This window comes from Phascolarctos cinereus, unplaced genomic scaffold, assembly GCF_003287225.1.
Source record: "Phascolarctos cinereus isolate Bilbo 61053 unplaced genomic scaffold, phaCin_HiC Scaffold_1;HRSCAF=81, whole genome shotgun sequence".
NCBI classification, from domain to species: Eukaryota; Metazoa; Chordata; class Mammalia; order Diprotodontia; family Phascolarctidae; genus Phascolarctos; species Phascolarctos cinereus.
This window is the reverse complement of record NW_027555514.1, coordinates 91290026-91309256: the sequence shown is the minus strand read 5'-3', so window position 1 is coordinate 91309256 and position 19231 is coordinate 91290026. Positions and strand designations below refer to the sequence as shown.

Here is a 19231-nt window from a genome sequence, read left to right as displayed (position 1 = left end):
TGGTGAGGCAATCAGGGTTAAGTGACTTACCCAGGGTCACACAGCCAGTAAGTGTCAAATGTCTGAGGTAAGATTTGAATAAGGGTCCTCTTGACACCAAGGCTGGAGCTCTATCCACTGCGCCACCTAGCTGCCCCTCCCAGCAGGATTTATGCCAGCAATGCAAGGCTGGTTCAATATTAGGAGAACTATTAGCATAATTGACCATAGCAATAACAACAATAACAACAAAATCATATGATTATCTCAATAGATGCAGAAAAAGGTTTTGACAAATTATAATATTTGTTCCTATTAAAAACACTAGAAAGCTTAGGAATAAATGGAGCTTTCCTGAAAATGATAGGTAGCATCTATCTAAAATTATCAGCAGGCATTATGTGTAATAAGGATAAGCTAAAAGCCTTCCCAATAAGATCAGGGGTGAAGCAATAGTATCCATTATCACCACTATTATTCAATACTGTACCAGAAATGCTAGCTATAGCAATAAGAGAAGAAAAAGAAATTGAAGGAATTAGAATGGGCAATGAGGAAACAAAACTATCACTCTTTGTAGAGGATATGACAGTATACTTAGAAGATCCTAGAGAATCAACTAAAAAACTAGTTGAAATAATGAACAACTTTAGCAAAGTTGTAGGATATACAATAAACCCACATAAATCATCACCAATTTTATATGTTACCAACAAAATCCAGCAGCAAGAGATAGAAAAAGAAATTCCATTTAAAATAACTGCAGACAACATAAAATACTTGGGAATCTACCTTCCAAAACAAACTCAGAAACTATATTAACACAATTACAAAACACTTTTCACATCAATAAAGTCAGATCTAAACAACTTGAGAAATATTAATTGCTCATGGGTAGGCCAAGCTAATAGAATAAATTAATTTATAAATATATTATATTATGTCATGTCATGTCATGTTATATATATAGGAAAAAGAAAGAACAGATGGAGTCTGAATGCAGATTGAAGCATACTTTTTTGTTTTACTTTCTTCATTTTTCTTGAGGTTTTTTTATTTTTGGTCTGTGATTGCTTTCAGAATGGCTAATACGGAAATGTTTTGCGTGACTACACATAAATAATCTATATCAATTTGCTTGCCTTCTCAATGAAGAGGGAGGGGATATAGAGAGGGAGAGAATTTGGAACACAAATTTTTTAAAAATGTTATAAATTATTGTTACATATAATTGGAAAAAAGAAACATTTTCACTTAAAAATTTTAAAAATTATGTTTAAATTGTTTTTACATGTAACTGGAAAATGTAAAGATAAAAAAGTTATGATCTCAATGCTCTCTATGCATGAATTTAATTTTCCTCCCAAATTATACCCTCCTAGAAGGAAGGTCCCTAGCTCTATACTAGTGTAAGAAGTGTGGTGGGGCTAAGTCTGAACCCTGGCTCCTTTCAGTGGTCCATGTGGTCTGGCCCCTGGCTAACACACTTGTGAACAGCAGATTCTGGTTGGCTCTGTAACTGGGAGGCTATGTTAGAGAGGGCTGGTGACCGAGCCAGGAAGAGCCATGTACTCTGTGAACTATTGGTAGTAAGGGCTATTGGCCTCTTTGTTGTCCTTTCTTGACCCTCATAGCCCACAGGATGGGCAGCTCTAGTCAGCTGTAATCTTGCATGTATAAGGGACCAAAGGATGGTGTACACCTGAAAGGGCCAGGGTGAATGCTCAGCCCCATCATTCCTATTTCATTACTTTTGTATACCTAATAGTTCTAACTACAGTGTCTCTTAGGCACTAAATTTATATGTTTATTGATTAATTTAGATGGGGGAGGTTTCTGGATTTCCCTATATCACCCAGACTAGAATTCACCATTAAAAGACTCAGTCCCCTAGACGATTAGCATGGAAGCTTTGACCTGCTGTGTTTCTCACTTAGGCCAGTTCACTCCTCCTTAGGCAGCCTGGTATCTCCCCATTTCCCAGAGCTCACCATCTTGGTTTTGGATTTAATGTAGACACTAGATCAGCTTATCTCACTGCAACTCAGACCTTCGAAGCTCAAGGCATTCACAAGCCTCAGACTAGCATTTATTTATTTGTTTGTTTATTTATTACTTTACAAATATCTCATTTTATCCTCACAACAATCCTGGGAGGTAGGTGGCTGCTGTTATTATTCCCAATTTACAGAAGAGGAAACTGAGGCAAGCAGGGGTTAAGTTACTTGCCCAGGATTACAAAGCTAGTAAACGTCAAAAGTGGGATTTGAACTCTGGTCTTTCTAACTCCAGATCACTGTGCTATAATTACAGGCATATGCCTCCACATTCAGCTATTGAGTGATTAAAAAAAAATCAACAGTGGGCCAATAAATAAGTTTTTACCTAGAAGGTTTTGTTTGTTTGCCTGTTTTTTCTTCCCTAACTGTTGTTCTCTCTCCTGACTTCCCCGGCAGGTGATCAGTTATTATCCCCAAACAGGAAATAACTGATTTCTTTTCCCCTCCATTTCCCACCCAGAACTTGTTTAGGGCAAAGAGTCAGTGATGTGGGATTTTTTTTTTTCAATTGGATCAATGAGATCCTGCTTTGTGAGTTACAGTCTTAGAGTTGCCCTGAGCACTGAGACATGGGTAGCGGAACTTGAACCTAGGTCTTCCTGACTCAGAAGCTGACTCTCTATCCATTTCACCTTGGCCGGGAAATTATGCGGTGGAAAAGAAATCCTGTGTTAACAACTCAAAGTTTTGAGGGTAAGGTATTCAAAGGAGGTTGGAGGCAGAATACAGAAGCTTGTGCGTGGACAAGCACGCATACACACATACGTGCACAAGAGGTTGGCAGCAGTACAAGCAAGTGGAGAGTGATATTGCATAGACTTTTAAGACAGAATCTCTAGCGTGCTTCCAAAGGCCAAATGATGGTCCCATATGACAAGCACGTGTGGTAATGGGAAACCCCAGACACCCCCAGCTCGAGGAGTAACCACCCACTAGGTATACGCAGAGTAAAATTCATATTGGCTCCCTGCCATAATCCTAAAATCTGTCGTGGGAAAGTGACCTCAGGCGAGTCACTTAACATTTCTTCTTCAGTTTCCTCAAGAAGGGGGAATATGGGGGGAAAAAAAGAGCACCTACTTTACAGATTTGTCATGAGATTCCCAGGAAACAACGTATAGAAAGCGCTTTGGACCTTCAAAGTGTTATTTAAATGTCAGCTGCTATTATCTGAAGGAATCTTCTGAAGTTCCAAATCGACCTTCTGGACCAAACCAGAGATCAAACTGGAATTTCCCCCCCTTTCCCTTGTAATCAGGGCAGGAAACTATTGGATGACTTCGAGGCTCCAACTGGGCTTCTGACCACAGACAGGCCCAGGCAGGCTTTGGGACCAGCCAAGAGCCACCGTTTGCTCCAGTCTTTAGGCAGGGAATTATTTCCAGGTGTTGGATGAATAGGCAGCTAGGCAGCCCCCTCCCTCCAGTGAATGCACGACTGGCTTCTGAGCCTGTGTGTTAAGTGGTGCTACAGACTACAGAGAGGAATCACTGCTTCTGAGGGAGCAAGGGGGTCCTTCCCTGTCTCCTCAAGGACAGTTACAGGCCTGGGTTTAGAAGAATAAAAACAGACTGGTAGGAGCCAGGAGGTGGGTTTGAAAAGAAGCGAGGATAGGGGCAGCAAGGTGGCACAGCAGAAAGAGCACCGGCCCTGGAGTCAGGAGGACCTGAGTTCAAATCTGGCCTCAGACCTAATAATAGCTGTGTGACCCTGGGCAAGTCACTTAACCCCAACTGTCTTGCCAAAAGAAAAAAAAAAGGAGTCTGAACCACTGAGGAAGAGTGGTCAAGTTCAGCTCAGTCTGAAAGAGGAAAGAATACCAATTTCTCAGGGAGTTAGGTGAAAAAAGGTCCTAAATGAGAATGGCCTGGATTCTGGGGACTGGAGATACTGGTGATTAGATTGAAGAAAATCAGTAAAAACAGCATTCACTCCTAAGTCATTGATAGATGCTATATCCAGCATAAACAGTATAGATTTTATACACACACACACACACACACACACACACACACACACACACACACACAAAGACACATGCACACAGAGTGATAGATGTTACAGATGCTCTATCTATGTCTATGGTAGAAAGAGCAGTGGACCTGGGTTTGAAGTACTGGTTCTGCCATTTTCTATCTGGGTGACCTTATACAATTCCCTTATTAGGTATATGTCTTTAAACAAGAAAGTCATAGAAGAACAGCTAGTATTTATAGAGCACTTGAAGGTTTTGCAAAGCTCTGTCTGTCTATGTGTTTTCTCATTTGATTCTCACAACTATTATGCCTGTGCTATTATACCCATTTTCCAGATGAGGAAACTGATGCTAAGAAAGATGAAGTGACTTGCCCTGAGTCAGAGCTAGTGAATGTCTGAGGTCCAACTCCAGTACTCTTCCCCCTTATGCCACCTAGCTGCAAGATGTTTTGTAGCTGTGTGACCTTGGGCAAGTCACTGTGGGCCTCACTTTCCTCCTCTAAAATTCGGGGGTTGGACTAATTAATATCTAAAGTCTCCTTCCAGCTCTAAATCACTCTCCTACTCATCTACGATCGCCTCACCTGCAGGTATTGAATCTGCATCATTCTCACTGCCTGTAGTTGCTTTCTATTGTTTATATGAAGATTTTTTTTTAACCAGAAACTATGATTTCATCGGTAGTATTGGTGAGAAACGCCTTCTACAAATGAAGACTGGCAATTTATAGTCTTAGAAAGTAGCCTGGAGCATTGAGAGGTTATGACTTAGCCAGAATCACGCTGCCAGTATGTGTCAGGAGAGAGGGACTTGAACCCGGATTTTCCTGAGGCTGAGGCCAGCTTTCTATTCCCTTACCAGGGGCAGGGAATCTGCGGCCTCAAGGCCCCTTAATAAAAGGATTCATTCTGTAAAACTTGGACTCAGTCAAAGGGCCGCACTTGAGGACCTACAGGGTTCCCCATCCCTGCCTCACACCATGCTACCTTTAGACAGACAAAACTTGAGGGCTGTAAATGGAGCAGCATCAGGGCAGGAAAAGCTGAGGGTTTGGGGAATGACAAGCAGCAGAAAAAGGGTGGACGGTGGCTTCCCACTCTCCCAGGAAGTGCCCAGTCCATCCCACCCCTGGCTTAAAGGGCCTCTCTCGTGATCTTCCTGTCGTGTTCCACACAACAAATAGGGTAAAAGACTTGCTGACAATGCCTCCCAGGGATTCTGAGGGGTTCAGAGGGAGGTTCCCTCCTCACTTCAGCTGGTGGCCCTGGGAATGGCAGGGAGGTGGGGGGGGCAGACTTCACCGATAGATGAAGAAGCTAAAGCTACGGACGGACAGGAAGTCATGAAATGAGACTGTCCCAGAGACATCCGGCTGGGCCCCTGGGGGAATTGGGGTGGGAACATGGGAACTACCAGCTAATACAACAGCAATGGACCCGAGGGACCCATGAGGGCTGTAAATCAGGGATGAGGTTACAAATGCAATTCTGAAACTGAGAGGTAGTCATGACAAGGGTGAGGGGGCAGCCATGGGCCCAAGCCCACACCGTCTACTCCAGCCAGGCTGGCTCCTCACTATTCCCCAAGCAAGGCATGACTATTTCTGCCTCCTACTTGCTCACACCATCCCCACTGCTAGAAACACCATTTCATTTTCCAGCTCTGACCTATCCTTCAAAACCAACTCAAGTCTCACCTCCTCCAGAGAGTCTTTGGTGACTATACCTCCCCTCTGAATGCCTAGAGCAGCACTTACTGTCTTACTTTTGACATAGGATTGGGTGAGAGAGGGGGAGAATGAGAGATGGCGAGACAGGAAAGAGACAGAGGAAAAGAGGGGAGAAGGAAAGGAGGAGGGAGAGACAGAGGGAGTGAGGAAAAAGAAGGAAGAAGGGAAAGAGAAGAGCAGGAAAGGGGGAGGGAGAGAGAGAAGGAGAGAGGGAAAGAGGGAGCAAGGGAAGAGAGGGAGAAGGGGAGGAAAAGAGGGGAGAAGGAAAGGGGGAAGAAGGGGAGAGGGAGGAGGGAATCTCCCAATCTGGTTTTGAAGCTCATTTACAGCAGAGGCTATGACTTTTACCTAGGATTATAGGATTCCGAGCAGGAATGGACTTAGAGATCATCTAAATTTCTTTACTTGTAAAGATCTTTTTATAGATAAAGAAAATGAGGATCTGCCCAAGAGCTCACAAGCATCAAGAGCTTTTATCAGAACCCAGTTTCCTCTGATTCCAAATCAGGCACTGTTTCCACTGTTCTACACTCCCTTTCCCCCACAGTGTCTAACACTGTCTTGTATACAGTAGGTGCTCAATAAATACTTTATTGAACAATTTGATGGAGGCACAAATCTATGGTCTGAGACTGGCAGAAGAAAGGAGAATGAAACTGTGGAAAGTGAAAGCTCTGTCTGTGTGGTGGTGAGCTGGTAGAATGCGGGGACCCTAAGACGAGCAAGGCTTCTGGGGTATGGGGAGAGGCATGAACTCTGATTGTTCTGTCGAAACTCTGGAAGGCTTCCCTTCCCTCTCACAGTGACTTGGGATTTCAAAAAACCAAAACAAAACAGTGTTGTTTGCTCTTCTGCTCAATGGACTAGGTGTAGGGTTCTCCCAGATCCCCTGCGTCAGGGCTGTCATTATCTCACATTTCTCAGCTCTCCTCTAGTTACAAACATTACAGAATCTCAGAGATCATCTATCTAGTCCAACCCATACCTGTACAGGAACCCCTCCCTCAGTAAAACATACCCATTGTGTCACAGATCTAGAGCTGTCAGGGAACACAGAGGCCACATAGTTAAAAATCCCTCTCCCTTCCCATTTTACAGGTGAGGAAACTGAGGCCCATGACTTCCCCCACCTCCCCTAGAAAGTTAAGTGACCTGTCAAGGTCACACTTCAGTCACACAGGTATCATCAGTGCCAGTGAGCTCTGCACTGAACCACACCAGTACCATCTCAGTCATCCAGCCTTTCACTGGAGCCTTTTGGTGAGGTGAAAAGCACCCTTCTAGAGGCTGCCATCCCACTTCTGGACAACTCTAATTGCTAGGAATTCTTTCTTTATGTGGTGCCTAAATTTGCATATAGTAGGTATTTTCCCAGCCTTGACATGCAAAGAAGGAGTAATGGCTTACCCTTGGGCCACTGAGGCTAAGGAGAGGTTTGGAGTATGAGCTTCATTCTGGGACAAAAGACCACAAACCAGACCATGTAAATACAGAGCCAAGATCTGGGTTAGGTGAAATCAGGAAATCGAACTCCAAGCCAATCCCATTACCTTCCTCCCCAAGCATGAGTCAGTTGTGAACCAGTTATGAAAAGCCTCTCAACTGGGTATATTTCTAAGGAAGAAAGTGGAAAAACTAGAGATGGGACGTTCAGGATGGCTCTCTCTACAGAGAGAGCAGGTGACCACCTACAGGGCTGAAGGGTCAGAAGGCTCCCCTGACCTCTTCCTTAGTAGGTATTACTAAAATATAAACAGGACACCTGCAGTGAAAGAGATGCTATCAACGCAATTAGCAACAGAGATAGATTGATCAGATTAACTCAAGGGAAGGGGGGAAGAGAATAAGCATTTATCTAGCACTTACTAGTACCAGGCACTGTGCCAAGTGCTTTTTACAAATATCTCATTTGATCCTCACAACGACCCTGTCAGGTAGGTGCTTTTTTTGTCCCCATTTTGTAGTTGAGGAAACTGAGGCAAAGAAGTTAAGTGACTTGGTTAGGGTTACAGAGCTAGTAAGTGTCTGGAGCTTGATGTAAACTCAGATATTCCTGACTCCAGGTTTGGTGTTCTATCCACATGTAGCTGCTTCAGTCTCAAGAAATAGATCTGAGCTCCGAAGGGATAGGACACAGGTCAAATACATTTTGATGGGGGTGGGAGGAAGGAAGGAAGGCTTGAAACACGAACTTCTGCTGGGGGTAGAGGTCAAGGTGGGACCCTGAGCATCTGGGGACAGACGACAAGAAAAAAGTGTAAGCTGGTATATAAAAGGCAAATGTCACCTATAGCCTATGAAAGAAGAATTTTGAGGATAAATTTTATGTCAAATGAAAATATTCTGAGTTTTGGAGATGGGAGAGAATTGTTCTATTTATTTGTATTTCCTCTTTTTTTTTCCTTTTCTTGCCGAGGTGGATGCAGACAAACCAAAGTTTGTCTTTCAGTTAGTTAAGTTAGAATCTGATAGTACTATAAAATTCTTTTTGTTGTTGTTGTTGTTGTTTGTTTTGGGCTAGGCAATGGGGTTAAGTGACTTGCCCAGGGTCACACAGCTAGTTAAGTGTCAAGTGTCTGAGGCTGGATTTGAACTCAGGTCTCCAGGGCCAGTGCTCTATCCATTGCGCCACCTAGCTGCCCCCCTAGTAGTACTCTGTACGAAGCACCAACAGTTGGCCTTGTCATAAGGAGCCTTCGAGATTGGCTAAAGAGATACTGGGATTAGAAGAATGGGCCAATGTGCTGAGTTTAAATGGCCCACCTGTCTGGTTAGGTGCATTCTAAAGAGAAGGTATTCTTGTGAGGTTATAAAGGAAGCTAATGGAATATTGCTCCTCCACCCATAGAGACTCAGGATAGCAAGCCAGGCAAGGGAGGACTTTAGGATAGTTTAGGAGGCTTATGGCCATCTAGGTAGCACCGGGCCTGGAGTCAAGAAGACCTGAGTTCACATCTAGCCTCAGACACTTAGTAGCTGTATGATTCTGGGCAAGTCACTTAACCCTGTTTACCTCAGTTTCCTCATCTGTAAAATGAGCTAGAGAAGGAAATGGCAAACCATTCCAGTACCTTTGCCAAGGAAACCCCAAATGGGCTCATGAAGAGTTGGACAGGACTGAAACAACTGAACAACAACAAGTAGGGACTAGGCAATGACTTTTGACCAGAGACCTCTGCTCTAGGCAAGGTCAGGCTTCTATTCAGAATATCACTATTTTTTTTTTTGTTGTTGGGGAGTAGAGGGGTGGTAAGAGGGAGGTTGAGTTTCAGCTGCAGAGGAAAACCAGTACAAGCTCTTCCTCCTAATAGAGCGAGGTATCTAAGGGAGTTCCAGAGGACTCTCCCCAGCCCCTTTCTGCTCAACATTTTTATTAGTGACCCAGAGAAAAACATACACATATTTATAAAATTTGCCAGTGACACCAAGCTGGGAGTACTTGTCTTCCCAGCACTAGGAACGAGGAATCTTGACTGCATGGGAAAATTGGATCAACCTAACAAGATTAAATTTTACAGGGATAAATCTAAAATGATGAGTCGAGGTTCAAAAACCAATTGTATAAATGGGGAAAGACTTGGTTTAATGACAAGTCAAGTAAAAATAAAAACTTAGGAATTTCTATCTTGGAAGGACACTGACAAACACAGTCAGAGGATAGCAATCATAAAGATGAGGAGACTTAAAGACCACACCATGTGATAATCAGTTGAAAGAACCAGGCACATTAAACTTGGAGAAAAGAAGACTGATGGGGTACATGATAATAATATCTTCAGGTAGTTGAAGGATTGTCATATGGGAAGTGGGATTAGATTTATTTGGCCTGGCCCTAGGGGACAGAATTAGGGCTAATGGGTGGATGCTACAGGGACACAAGGTTTGATTCAAATGAAGAAATAAGAGCTGTCCAACAGAAGGGGCTGCTTTGTGAAAGCAAGCTTACTTTTTAACCCTAGCAGAACTGGCACGATCACTGCTCAGGAGAGGTTCCTGCTAAATAATCTTGAAGGCCCCTTCTGCCTCCCAGATTGGGGACACCTCTAGGGGAATTGTTAGATTTTGGGGAAATCACACTAGGTGGTGGGTGAGTGGTTTCTTGTGAAGCTGGGGTAGGTACCATTAACCCCATTTGAGAGGAGTTAAAGAAAGGGTCAGGAAAGTGAAATGATTTGTTCAAGGTCACATAGCAAGTTAATGGCAGGGGTGGGATGAGAACCGAGGTGTCTGGATTCCCAATTTGATGTACCATTCGTTACTGACCCACCCAAGAGTCCACTGGTCTTTAGCCATACGTGGCCTTCCCCCCTTCCCCCTCTTCAGCCCTGCGTACACCCAGACTGACACCAGCGATAGCTGCAGCAGGAGGGGGCAGGCTCTAATAGGATGGTGGGCTCTGGGCCATCAGCTCCAAGCCCAGGAAAGAGTCTTGGCACTCACCGATGATTGCTCCCTCGGGTCATCAGCCTAATGTGTTGCTCTGGCCAACAAACTCAGAGCATCTTCAGAAAGGAGGTTAGTAACCTAGCTAAAACCTTCTCCTTTCCCCTGATGAAAGCCACAGCAGGTTCACAACTACAATGCCATATGCACCTCTGGCTGCTGCCCTTCAGGAAAGATGGAAGGGAGCTGGAGACAGACTGGAGAAGGGCAACTAGAACGATAGCCTGGCACTGGGAGGAAGGAGGGGGAAAGACACCACCCACAGACCCACCAAAGAGAGCCAGTCTCTTCAGTCTAGAAAGAAGAAGCTGAGTGGGGAGGTGAGAAGGAAAGGGAAAGGGACAAGGAGAAGCAGGCCCTGTTCTCCAAATCTCAGAAGAGGAATCTCCCTTCTTTTGAAATTTAAAGATTTATTTAGGATAAACAAAAAGTAGTCACTAGAATGTAAGCTCCCTGATGGCAGATACTGGTTTTGCCTTTCTTCACGATCAGATGCCTGGCACACAATAAGTGCGTAATAAATGCTTTGTTGATTGGTTAAAGTTTCAAGTGTTTCACAGAAAACAGCACATTTGCAGGAAGTCCCCACAAAGTAATCCAAGTAAGATTCTAAATAGCTTCCAAAAAGGCTGAGGTAGATAAATCTGTCACTGCCAGATACTTGGTGGGTTATTAAGGGAAGGCAGGGAAGTTTGGAGCACCTCCCTAAATATTTAAGGGTGATGTCAGGGAGGTATGAACAATGCTTCCCACAAAAGTCCCCTCAGGTTCATCAGGAAAAAAAAAAAAACAGACCTCTGAGCTGAAAGGTCCCGTGGGGCTGACAACCAGGGCTGACCCCAGCAGGTGACCCGATATTCCGGGGATGCCGGCAATCATCATTAACCACTCAGGGCAGCCGCCTGCCTGTCCCAACCTCTGAGCTGCCAGAGCTCAGCTTCCTTCTGGTGACACCTCCAAATTCATTAACTCTGCCACTTAGCGCTGGCTAATGAGCACTCACTTACAATCACACCCGCACACTCTGTGGAGAGATGGGTGCCAGATGCCAAGTGCCATCCTTCACTTCACCGACCCAAAGTGCAGTCTAGACACTGTAGAGGGGGGCGAGGAGGGGGGAGGCTTGTCAGCATCCTGACTGAGCATGTTCTCTTTCTGCCAAAACAATGTTTAAAAAAAAACCCACCCCATCCCCCTAGCCCACTTGTGTTAAATGGAAGCCAATTTTATGCTAATGTAACCCCAAAATAAAACACTCAAGACATCATGCAGCACATCGCCCCTTCTGCCATGATCTCCGGCTTTGATGTTCCTTGAATTAAAAGTGGCCTACTATTGCCTCAAGAATCCTAGAAGGACTGGAGGACATTTTTAAAAGCCTATTGTAACCCAGGTGCTATATGAAGACAGCAGATTACCAGTAGGGTTTCCAGGCCACCTCCTCCTGCCCCCAAGCTGGACAGGCTCTTCCAAGAAGGCCTGACAAATACCCACGGCATCACTAGGGATCCTTTCTGGGACTCTCATCTTTCCTACTCCCTCTTCACTCCCAGGAAAGTACTAACTGAAAAGGGTACCAATGTGCAACAGAAATGTGACACTCTCAAAATTTGCCTTCAGTGACCCCAGCAACTCTGTTTTGTGCACTTGTCTCTTTTTCCAATAATTCCCCACCTCAAGCACCAGAGCCACAGCTCTCATACTGCCTGCCTGGTAGTGGGCCCCTGCCTCTCATCAGGGAGGACAGCAACTGATAAACTAATTTAAATTTAACAAAAGTGTTACCCCTTCCCCAAAATTTCCTGCATTAAAAAAAAGGACAAAAGGGGGGTGCCCCAGTGAGAAGCAAATTTTTAATCCAAAGGAATGAATCCCTAATGGTAGAATCTGGGCTCTCAGATACAGGCCAGTGGAAAGAGATGTTATAGGGAAGGGGCCCTTCCTAGTGCCCCTCAAATCATGAATCCCATATGGACTGCTACAATAAGGTGGCCTTGCCCTTCTCCCTAATACATGCCTGGAGGGCAGTCTGACTTTGTCCCACCAGTAAGTCACTGGGGCTGGGCCCAGCCTGTGTCTCATTGTGTTTCCATGGTGACAGGTAAGCCTGGTCACTACTCCATGCTGGTCTAATCCCCAGAATCCTGCACTAGGCCTGGAAGCAGGCATTTGTAGATTGCCCACTCACTTGGCAAGGTGTAACAGCTTGGGGTGGGAAGCTCTCTGAAACACATCTCTATTACTGCCTCACCTCCCTCTCCCTCAACTGGAAGGAAGAAGTTGCCCAAGGGGAAGGGGTGTGTATAACCCCCTTCCATGTACATTTCTGTATAGCCATAGGTACCAAAAAACCCAGCTTAAATCCCACCTCTTTGGAGAAGACTAGCCCCAGGGAAATGGTATCTCTTTCCTTGGATTTCAGGCAGCACCTACTGCCCTGTACCATGGTTTGCCATGACTCACGTGTGGCCTAGTATTGTCAGTTACCTTTTCAAGCACACACCTTTGATGCCCCCAGCTAGATCCAGACCATAAACTTCTGAAGGGAAAGTACCAGAGTTAAAACCCAGAGTTGACAAGGTGGGCCAATTTTTAGAAATGCATATATTTTTAATGCCAGAAAATTCCACTCTTTGGGGCACACGGGCACTTATCTTGTGATAAATTAAGGCTTAACACCTCTGGTAGAGGGTGACTATTTCCAAATACCTCTGCAAGGGTGAAAGGGTTGATAATTTTCAAACCTTGCCTAGGGCATGGAAATACTTTGAGCTCTGGCAGGGGCCATGCTTTATGTTTTGTCTTGTATTTCTGATATCTTCCAGCACAATGCCATGTACACAGTGGGGTTCAAATATATATTTGTTGATTGATCCTGAGAGATAAACCATAAGGTCTGGTCAATACGTTGGGTCAGAGCCTGGGGAAGTGGCACATCTGGTCTGGCAAAACCAACAGTGATCTAGGACACCTGGGATCAATCTTGGTCCAATAGGTGGGGGGTAGAGAGGGAAGACATCCCCTGCCTCCACCTTGCTGTGTATGACTCTGGACAAGGAGTTCCATTCACCATTCTATACCTTGGTACTGCCTTCTGTACAATTGGGGAGCAAACTAGGAATATCCACTCCTTTCCTTGAGTACAGTGATGATTGAGCCAGCGGCCAGGATGGGCTCCGAGCACCTATGAAGATCCAGTCCTTATGGGCTCAGAGTATATTTTTTGGTTACCACAGCAACCTGCTTAGAGGCTTCCATGGGAGAATTTACCTTATTGAGGAAGAAAGTACTGCAGGAGGCTCCCTTAGATATACTAAGTTTCAAAATTACCTCCTTTCATCCTCCCTCTTCAAATCTACCCCCCTCCCCAAAAGCCCTCCCCCTCCCTGGGTCACACAAAAGTGTTTGTAGGCATAAGGAATGTGTATGTGTGTCTGTTGGTGATAGAAGGAGGTCTGGGTGGTTTTGTATAGAGAGAGAGTACAATCTCTAGGTTCAGAGAAAAGGTCTGCACACATATACATAGAGTAAACACATATGTGAAGGGCAGATGTATGTGAAGGGAGAGCACTTGTGTGGGAAGATCATGGGTGTGTTTGCTTGTAGACTAAGGAGTTATGTGGAGGGCTATATGTGTCCGAGGAGATTGCATGCATAAGTGTATGTGGATTAGATTTCTCTGCAGGTGAGGGGATATGCATATGGGTCTCTGCGTATAGAGAGAATGTGTCTTGGTATAAACAAATTTGTATGTGTCTTGGGGGTGGGAAAGGAGAGGGAGTGCATGTAGAAAGGAGAACAGGCATGGAGAAAATGTGTTTGTGCACACAGGACCTGCACTAAAACATGTTAGATTCCCACATATTTAAACATTAACATAGTGGAAAACCTGGCCCCCAAACTCCAGTTCTCCCCTTGGCTCAGAGTAGGAGGGGAGAAGAAGGAACCCAGTTGATGCCAATCATAGAAGAAGTCAGTTGTGGAGAGCAGGGGTGGGGTGGCACTGCCTCATTAGAAGGAACAGAAGAGATGGGAGGAAGCACACACTTCAAACAGAAAATGGTCTGTATCCAGTGAGCAACAATATTGGTTCAGCTAAAGAAGGCAAGCCAGTGGTTATCCCTGAGCCCAGAGAGTAATTAGAGCAAGACCCTGATGAGGCTGAGGACCATGACCAAGGGCTAGGTGTAAGAGGGCAGGCAGGCAGAAGAACCTACCTGTACCACGGTGGGCGGGTGCTGAAGGCCTGGAGTCATAGATGGCTGAGTCCCTTGGTGGGGGAGTCATCCAGTGCCCCCTTGGCGCCCTGTTCCTGAGGGCTCCACTCCTCCAGCACCAGGGGCCATTCTGAGGAGAATCTGAAAGAATAGGATGGGAAGGTGGGAAGGGCTAAGACTCCCTTCCCCCAAGCTCATCACCATATACCTCGGATCACCAGGAGGGAACCAGAGGGGAAAAAGGTAGGAGCTGGAGTAAGGTCATTGGCCTGTGCCCCTGATGATGGCCAACAGAGAAGAATGAAGAGATCTGAGTGAGATAATATCAGCTGACATTTACAAAGTACTTTAGATATATATTGGAGATACAGAATAGGTAAATACATATACATATGTGTATATATATATATGACATCTATATATGTAGACATATGTAGACATATATATGACATATATATATACACTAGTCATAACAACTCTATGAGGTAGATAGTCCAGGTATTTTTGTCCCAACTTAACAGAAGAGGAAGCTGAGACTTGGAGAGATTAGACATCTTGCTTAAGGTCACACAACAAGTAAGTGAGAAAACTGGGATTTGAATCTAGGCCTTCTGTTCTGGACTCCAAATCCAGTGCTCTTTTCACCAAACCACAGTTGTTTCCCTTATTGTAGGCTGAAACATAGCTAAGGTCAATGAATGGAAATGGGAAGGTGGGAAGATGAGTAAGAAGTAGGATATGGGGAGGGAAGGAAGCAGGTCATAGAAAGAAGAAAGGATAGAATAAGAAAAGGAATCAGGGGATAGGGCCAGCCATAGGGAATGGCTGGTGTCAAAGTCTGAGGCAGCAGGCAGACTGGAAATGCCCAGGGGGTGGCCATCACAACAAAAGGTCACTAGTTGGAACAATATCCAGGAAGCACAAGGTTCCAAAACTGATATTAGCTCAAGTCCTGGCAGGGCAAACACAGGGGGTGAATTGGGCACTGGGCATTCACATGCTTAAGAGTCATGTGAGGCTCCATTGTCAGAGACAGGCAGTATTGGAATGATAATGACAATAGTGATCATGTTAATAATAACTAATCTCACACAAATCTACAGGCATGAAGATTTTAAATCTGCAAAATGCATTACATGCATTACCTCATTTAAGCATCACTGAAACCCCATGAAGTAGATACTGCAAGTATTTTGGAGGTTGTGCCCACACAATAGGTAAGAGAAGGGTCATTAAAGGGGAGGACAGAGACAGAAGCATCGCAAGGAAGAAGGAGCCAGTGTAAGGGGGATGGAGGCAGAAGCTGAGCCAATTCAGGGGGGACAGAGGCAGAGTCAGAGCAGGAGAGACTGAGGCAGAGAAAAGGACAATTCAGGAGGGTCAGGAGCAGTGGAGGAAGGTGAGGAGTGGCGGGGAGAGCAAGGAGGCAGAGCCAGTACAGGGTCAGGGGGAGAGAGGCATAGCAAAGTCTGGAGTAGGGGGTGTGAAGGGGAATGGGGCAAGAGGAGTTGTGAGTACAGGGGGAAGGGATACAGAAGGGGCCCTGTGCAGGGAGGATGGAGAGTCAGGGGCAGAGCCAAGGTAAAGGGGACAGTGCAGAAAGGGACAGGGTCAGACACTGTACAAGGGAGAGAGGCCAGGCCACTGTAGGAAAGCCTGTGGCAAAAATGGAGCCAATTCCAGGGAGGAGAGTGAGGCAGAGCTAGTGAGGGGCACGATGAAGAGAGGCAGGGCCAAAGGCAGTGCAGGGTTGGGGGGGAGGTGCAGAACTAGAGACAGAGGCAGTACAAGAGGTGGACAAAGGCAGAGGCAGTGTGGAAGGGGGAGGGGGGAAGGGGGGGAGAAGAACCAGTAAAGGGAGAACAGAAGCAGAGGAAGTGGAAGGGGGGGAAAGAGCCAATGCAGGGAGGATGGGAACAGAAGCGGTACAGGAGGGACTGAGACACAGAGCGGGATGTGGGGGGGCGGGGAGGGAGCAAGAGACAGAGGCAGGGCCAGTGCAGGAAGGATGGAGACAGAGGCAGTGCAAAGTGGGGGCGGGGCAGAGCCAGTGCAGGGGAAACTGATGGGGCCAGGTCAGGGGGGAATCTGCAAAACTAAGCCTGCATCTGTCCAGGTAGCTCAGTGGCAATGGAGCAGAGGAGAAGGGGTAGGTTAGACGCAGATACCAGGGACAAGCCCACTGAAAGAAGCCAGGTTTATAAGAGGCCAGTTTCTCAATCTTGAAGTCCCCTATTAAGCCCACTGCCCATATAACCACAGTGAAAGTTGGTCATAGTTTCCAGCTTGTCTCCTTTGAGAGAGATCTCCACAATCTTCCTGGTCACACCTGGACAGGTTAAATGCTACTTCTCAGCCTTACCCTCCCTCCCCCACCTTGCATCTCAGGTTCACATTCACATCTGGTGACAAGAAATGCCGGAGTCTCAAGGAGATAGCCTTGCCCTGGTGGAAGATAAACAATATGGTGTAGTGGGGCTCAATTTTAACAGTTTAGACCTGTGTGACGTTGGATAAGTAATCTGGCTTCAGTTTCTCATCTCTAATATGAAGGGTTGAATGAAATGATTTCTAAGATACCTTCTAGCTTCTAAATTCTAAGAATCTATCTATCTATTTTGTAACTGAAATTCTCATTAGCCTAACAGGCTCAGTCCTGGGGTCCCAGCCTAATCTTCATGGCTAAGTGTAAGAGGAGAGGATGCTCTATAGAGGCTGGTCAAGCACAGAAGTGAATACCAGAGGTGTGTATATGTGAGCATTCTAGATCATCATGGAGTACTATGACAGGTGGGGAAGGCAAGCAGAGGGGTGTTACCAGGGGAAGAATACCTGTGGATAGGAAAGGTGTATATGTATGTGCGGGGGTGTGTGTGTGTGTGTGTGTGTGTGTGTGTGTGTGTGTGTGTGTGAGAGAGAGAGAGAGAGAGAGAGAGAGAGAGAGAGAGAGAGAGAGAGAGAGAGAGAGAGAATGAATAGGCTAGGTATGTTAAGAAGCTAGGATGCTGAGAGGGGGTGTATTAGGTGGGGAGTGAAGAAAATGGGAAAATGGGAAAGGTGAGAAAGGGCTTAAGAGGTCAAGGACGGGGCATGCCAGGAGAAAGAGAATGTTGGGAGGGTACCCAAGCTGTAAAAGGGAAAAGAGAGGCATTTTCAGTAGGGAAAGGAGGCTTTTCAAGACTGAGGGGGTGGAGGAGAATGGGGGAGGGAGATGTCAAGTGGGGGAGGGGTGTGCCAGGCAGGAGGAAGAGGGTGCCCCATTCAGGACAAGAAATATGCCATGAAGAGGGGCTAAAGTGATGCCAATTGGGGAAGAATGATACAGGGGTGGAAGAATGGAGGAGGAGATGCCAGGGCTGCGTAAGTGCCAGGAGGGAGATACCAGTCTGGAAGGAGACAGGGAGATGAGAAGATGCCAGGCAAGGAGGGGAGGGGCTATGCCAGAAGGGAGATGCCCGTCCAGGAGGGGAGGGGTAGATGCAGGCAGGAAGGGGAGGGGGTGATGCCAGAAGGGAAGGCGATGCCAGTCCGGGAGGGAAGGGGGAGATGAGGAGATGCCAGGTCGGGAAAGGCGGGGGAAACGCCGGGGGGAGGGGAGGGAGGTTGCCAAGCAGAGAGGGGAGGGAGGGAAGACGCCAGTTGGGAGTGGGGGATGCCAAGCAGGGGGCTGCAGGGGCCGGGGCCGCCCAGGTGGCTCACCTGCTCCCGGAGCTGCTCCGGTTCTGGCCCCGGGACTCCCAGCCCCGCGCTCTGGCCCCGGCCCCTCTCCCCGGCTTGGTGCTTGGGCTCAGGCTCGGCCAGCCCGGGCGCCTGCGCCGCTGCAGCCCCGGAGCGGGGGAGGCGCAGGGAGCGTCTGAAAAGAGCGTGGAGCGTGCGGCGAGTTAGGGATCAGAGCAGAGAGCGGGGAGCAGTGAAGGGGAGCCCCCCATCTCCTTCCTCACAATGCATCATTTTCCTGCAAGAGGCGCTGCAATCTACCGGGAGCCCCTGCCCAGATCCATTTTGATGCACACTCGCATCGATTCACACATGCCCAATTGCAGGCAGCAGTGTAACAACACAGACATTCACACAGATAGGCACACAACCAGGACCTCAGAGGCCAGCCCCCAGACAAACACCCACCTGGACACAGAGGCACTCTCACACAGGCGCCCACATTGGCGGACTTGCAGCCACCAGGTCACTCCCAATCAGTCGTTCAGAAATATATTTGGAGGAAGCAAAGTCTACCTTTGGGGCAGGACCTCAGGGTTGGGATTCTGGCCAGGGTCTAGTCACCCCCTTCCACCTCCTGGGCCCAGATATCAGGAGGCTTGTCAGTGACTTGATGACTTAACCAAAAGAAGCCAGGTCTCTGTTGTGTCAGGTACAGGTACGCTCTAATTGTGATCTGGGGATTCTGAAGTTAGGTAGTGGATTCTGCCATCCCAGGAACCCATGGACTGATAAGAAGACAGGGCCCCAGACGGCCGGGAGTAGGGCTGACCTTATGAGCAAGAGAAGTAGGTGGCACCCCACAGTAACGGAGCTCCTCATGGGGAACTGTATTAAGAAATTCATTTCTTTTTTCTGTGCCTCGGTTTCCTTATGTATGTGACAGTAGCTGTCCTACAGAGCATGCATGGGGGTAAGCCTGGGCCCTGGCCACTGCTGGTAACACACGTGATGCTCTATGGAATGGCTACTCTTCAATTTATACAGAGGAGAGGTTGCCCAGATGATCTCTAAAGTAACTTCCAGTCCTAATTTTCTGTGAAGTGAGAGCCCTGAGATTTACAAACTACTTGATTCCGTGCAAGTCAATCACCTCTCCAAGCTTGTTT

General features: G+C 46.6%; 1 protein-coding gene across 1 annotated transcript in view; it reads right to left on the bottom strand.

Annotated features, from left to right (window-relative positions):
• SMARCD3 (SWI/SNF related BAF chromatin remodeling complex subunit D3) overlaps positions 1 to 18213 on the bottom strand; it is a 46867-nt gene extending 28654 nt beyond the window's left edge. Inside the window, exons 1-2 of the mRNA XM_078152722.1 lie at positions 18105 to 18213; positions 14406 to 14546 (exon numbers count right to left, since the gene is read on the bottom strand). Coding sequence (XP_078008848.1) covers positions 14406 to 14444 — 39 coding nt within the window. The 5' untranslated portion in view covers positions 14445 to 14546; positions 18105 to 18213. The remainder of the gene's footprint in view (positions 1 to 14405; positions 14547 to 18104) is intronic.
• Between the last annotated feature and the right edge of the window lie 1018 nt (positions 18214 to 19231).